We start from the raw sequence: 5,367 nt of genomic DNA, 5'->3' as shown, positions 1-5,367 counted from the left end.
ATATAAAATTCACCCTCTCTCTCTCTCTCTCTCTCTATATATATATATAAATGTAAAATAATTATATATATATATATATACACACACACACACACACACACATGTCTGTGTGCGTGTGTGTGTGTATAAATATATAAGTGTATAAATATATAAACATTGAATCTATTGAATAATGCCACTATAAGAAATACTGATTGGAGTCAAAAATGTGACAACTAGCCACGGTCTCTTCTAAAATTAATCTGTCTTGCTCTTATCGCTTGTGTGTGAACGGTTGCCAACCCGGGGTTAAGACATTTCTCTCTAGGTTTAGTGTCAGTTAAATGCAACACACTGATCAGATTGCATCTTTATAACATAATAAAAATATTTAGTTGTCACTGACATGCAGCGTTCATAGTTGGTCTCTACAATATGTGTGATATACACACTGGCCAGATGCACAGGTGTTTCACGTCATAGCTGTTATTATATTATATATTTTAGCACAGTTTGAATGCTCAATTGACCAATCAGCGTCCGGGGCCGTATCCATCCGCTTCATTCGGTCGGTTAAAGCCAACAAGATGGGTTTTCAAAATATCCTGTGCGTGTATGTGAGTGTGTTTGTTTATATTATAATTTCGGTGCAGATGTTTGTGCGTGCATGCGCACGTGTGTTTATATACAGCAGTCTGTAGTGCTTTTCAACTGTTTGCTCTTGCAGCATGTGTTCTGTATTACTCCTTACAGCACACCTCTGGTATGCGCTGCTATACTGTACTTAACCAATCGTATATTATGCTGAACGCAGCTTATTACTCTGTCTACCTGTCTCTCTCTCTCTGTCTGTCTCTCTCTAGGCGTTCTGGAGGGAGGACGACGCTGCATCTGTTCATTCTTCTGAAGCTCCTGTGGCCTGTGGCAGACGCCGCGGCTCACACAATGGAGACAACAGCAGCGAGCACGGTAACACACTCACACGCTACGCTACAGATATACACACGAGTGTTTGCGAAGGTCTCGCTGTGTGCCAAGTGAAACAGATCTGCTGCAGGCTTGTCATCTCTAGCATACATTTACACTTTAGCACCACCACGGGGGTCTCAGACACACACACACACACACACACACAAACATGCAAGTACACACACCGGTAGACTGCTCCTAAATAACTGCAGCCGCTCGTGTGTGTGTGTGTGTGTGTGTGTGTGTGGATGTGTGTTGGACAGGAAATGGTGCATGATGGATATAAAGACTCTTCTCTGGGCTCCTCTGCTCTGAGCACCAACCATGGCCAATAAAAACCAAACTACATACTTCCCCGAGCACCACATCTGTGTGTGTGTGTGTGTGTGTGTGTGTGTTTTTTGTTCGCTGTGCCTCAGCGCAGCAGCTGTGAGTCTGGCTCGAACAGAATATCTCACTACCTGAGAAAGAGAAACAACAGACAGACTAACACACAGTTAAATGATCACAATGAAGCACAGAGTCTGTCCTAGAGCATTGTTTATACTGTAAACATTTGCTTGACTTCTTATTTTAAGCTTTATGTCATACCTTTTTACTTTTCTATGTCAATTTTGTTTTCAAAAACGGCTAAAATTTAATTTCCATAACATTTTGTACCTTTTTTCTGATGCATAAACCTAAAGGGCTGCCAGTAGGCTTTTAGAACTACTAAAGGTTAAGACTTTTAATACTGTAACATTTGCATGACAATTTATTTTATTATTATTATTTTTTTTAGCTTTTAGGTCAGGGGCCATATCAAACCTTTTTACTTTTTTTATGTGAAGTTTGTTTTCAAAAACAGCTAACATTTTAATTGCATGACATTTTTTGACGCATAAAAGGAATGAGCATGCTTTTAAGACTGTTAATGGTAAAGATATTTTATACTGTAAACATTTTTTTAGTTTTTAGACTGAATTTAAAGGGGCCATGTTATGCATTTTTACTTTTTTTCTTTTACAATTTTAGGTAACATTTAAATTAAGTGCTTTTATTCAGGTCAAATATATTATTGAACATCACTGAATCATCCTACATACATTCATGTATACCAACAAAACTACCTTTATGTATATTTAAGGTAACAGTTGCAGGTTAACACTTTTTACAGTGCAGTTTTTTTTCTGTCTGACATGACAACTAGTCTGAAACCATGTTTTTTTTCTGGTTATTTTCAATAAATGGTCATTTTCACAAGGGAGGACATTTATAGCTCTGAAAGGAAAATTTGGCTCCTCATGATATGACCACTTTAATAAAACTAACTGTTAACTAAACTCATCAGAGATGTTGGAACCATATCAAACAGAATTTGAAATAATTATAGTTGTTATGATTCATATTTAGAGCATAAAAAAGTAATAATGTGATTATTATGTTGTGATGAAAGAAATGAACAGTGTAGTCATGCTCAAATTATGGTGAATGAAATTGAAGTACTTGTGACGTACTTTAATAGAGAAAAAACATCAAACTAAATATGCATTTGCATTCATTAGAAGGTTTTTGAAATGTTAAAACCCCCTTTTAAATGTTCTAAAAAATGTGAAAAAGCAAAATGAAAATTAATGAAGCCAATGCAAATATATATAAAAAATCAGTACACTGTCACTCAAATCTGTTCAAACTGTAATTGGTTTCTTTTCCTCAGGTGACTTTCTGGATCAGAGTGTTGCCTCTCCAAGCACAGGAGACGATGAAGACCCTGATAAAGAGAGGAAGAACAACAAGAAAAGAGGCATTTTTCCCAAACTGGCAACCAACATCATGAGGGCATGGCTGTTCCAGCACCTCACGGTAAAACATGTCTCTGCTTTCCCAATGATTATGCAAATCAAGCTCTTATCATTTTAAATCGCATTGTGTGTTATTTTGTCATAGAGGAAAAACCAAACCAGAATGTGCTTAACTAAGGGCTAAAGTTATTCAACTTTATGCTATATAAATGTAAATGTCATAATTATAGCTTTCAGAAATATTAATGCTCAACTACATTGACAGTAATGAAAGTATAGTCCAAGTTAAATGCATGTGGATGTGGATCGCTATAAGTTGCTCTGTAGTTATCATGTAACCTTAAGTTGTGCTTCTATATTTGTAAACTTAATCTGAAGGTCATCAATACACATATAAACCTATAAAACAGCTTACAGATGCACAGAACAAGATAAGAAGCTCATGCGGCGTGTCTGTAGCTGCACGGTTACATTATTTCAAGCTCAGTGACGCTCCCACATTGCCTGGAGGCTAGTTAGTGAACACACACACACACACACACACACACACACACACACACATACACGGAGATGCACTAATGACCGGTGTAACGATATATTGGGATGAAACACAGGCAGGGTTTCCTTACTGTTGTCATGTGTACAGTGTGATAACGGTTTCCATGGTAAAGTGGGCGGGCACAACTCAGAGCCCCTCCCCCTCCCTCTAGCCTTGAATATATAATCAGTGATATTGCTTTCAGAGAATCTCTGTATCCTTGTTTTCCTTCTCTCTCATTTGGAAACTTGTTGAATCTCCTTCCAAACAAATAAGCGCTCACACTGCCTCATAAACACTAGCTCATATCCCACATAAAGGCTGTGATTTGGATTGGGTAATTAGTGGGTAGTTTGTTCCCTTCTTGACAGCAGATGTAAAGCAGCAGAATCCAAAGCTGCCTGAGCAACCAACATTAAAGTAGGAACATTTTAGAAGTTTTTTTTTGCTTTCAGATTGCTTTCGTTCTTTTGTATTTTTATTATTATTTATAGAAGAGTCACAAGAGGACAGGAACGAGCTAAACATGTGCTAACCGCTAATCGCTGCGTACATTTTAATCAAAATATACCTTTTAAAAATATATATATTTATATTTATAAAATATACTAATATATATTAGTATATTATACTAATATACTTTTTTGTATATCTTGAAATATATTTAAAAATATATTTGGAAATATATATTTTTTGCCATATGGATTCAAATGTTTGGGCTCAATAAGATTTATTTATTTTAATATATATTTATTTATTTATTTATGAAAGAAAGAAATTAATACTTTCATTTAGTAAGGGTGCAGTCAATTGTTCAAAAGTGACAGTAAAGACATTTATAACATTACAAAAGATTTATGTTTCATGTGTCGTTCTTTTGAAGTTTCTATTCAATCCTAAAAAATGTATCACAGTGTCCACTAAAATATTAAGCAGCAAAAACTGTTTTCGACATCAATAATAATAAGAAATGTTTCTTGAGCAGCAAATCAGCATATTAGAATGATTTCTGAAGACACTGGAGACTGAAGTAATGATGTTGAAAATTCTGTGCTTTGCATCACAGGAATAAATTATAATTTATTATTATATTTTAAAATATATTCATATAGAAAATAGTTATTTTAAATTGTAATAATATTTCACAAATGACCCCTTTTTTTTTACCCGTTTTACTGACTTCCAAAAAAAATCACAAAAATCACAAATATCCTTCACAGAGGAGTCAATACAATATGCACAAGCTGGAAAAAAAAAATCCATCCAAGATGGTGAATAAAATTGAAGAAGTGTTGATATATTTATCATTTTTTCAATATGGAGTGTAAAAAACCATTTACTCAGTATTTGTGTGTTATGTATCTTAATGCTTATTAGAGTATTGTGTGATTAGATTAGCAACAGTGCCAAACCCTGCTGAAAGCAGTTTATATGAGAAGAGAACCAGCACATGATCAACTTAAGAACTAACATGACAGTCACAGGGTAAAAGTACATATTTATAACATTATTGTACAGATATTTTGTAGCAGCACACGAACACCTAAACACACTTCACTGTGATTTGGAGGCAAACAATGAAACAGACTCTGGAAACAGATGCGAGGGCTTTCCTTCAGGCACCGAATAAGGTGGTTAGCATGCAGATAGATGACATTACAACATTCCCCGAGATCATTAGCGGGTCAAAGGTTGTGGGTGTAAAAGAACGCGCCCCCAACCTTTATTCCCGTACAGTTGCCTGATCCATTCAGCTCCAGCAGCCACACAAACACCATCGCAGACATTACTGCATCCTTCTGTTTGAAGTTTAGAAACACGAGAAGCGCATGCAAAACCTAATTCAGATGTTTTCCACCCGGCCTCTTCCCAGGCTCTGATCATTTTCAATCTCCATATTCGTGTTTGTCAGTGGTAAATGTGATTTCGCAGACCTCCGCTCACTGATTACCCTTTAATTCTGCTGCAGCGCAGACCAAAGGAATAGTTCACCCAGTCATTATTTTCTTCATTCTTACTGTTGCTCAAGACCCATATGCTGCCATTTTTTTATAATGCATGAGTCATTTTGACTACTTATACTGTGTTTTTTTTTTTTTT

General features: G+C 35.8%; 1 protein-coding gene across 1 annotated transcript in view; it reads left to right on the top strand.

Annotated features, from left to right (window-relative positions):
- Nucleotides 1–5,367, top strand: part of LOC107684297 (homeobox protein Meis1-like) — a 20,548-nt gene that overhangs the window by 5,030 nt on the left and 10,151 nt on the right. Inside the window, exons 7-8 of the mRNA XM_016480535.1 lie at nucleotides 843–948; nucleotides 2,645–2,790. Of these exons, the coding sequence (XP_016336021.1) occupies nucleotides 843–948; nucleotides 2,645–2,790 (252 nt within the window). The remainder of the gene's footprint in view (nucleotides 1–842; nucleotides 949–2,644; nucleotides 2,791–5,367) is intronic.

This window comes from Sinocyclocheilus anshuiensis, unplaced genomic scaffold (genome assembly GCF_001515605.1).
Source record: "Sinocyclocheilus anshuiensis isolate Anshui unplaced genomic scaffold, SAMN03320099.WGS_v1.1 scaffold1371, whole genome shotgun sequence".
NCBI lineage: Eukaryota > Metazoa > Chordata > Actinopteri > Cypriniformes > Cyprinidae > Sinocyclocheilus > Sinocyclocheilus anshuiensis.
Note: the sequence above shows the minus strand (reverse complement) of the source record. Positions and strands in the feature narration are given on the sequence as shown.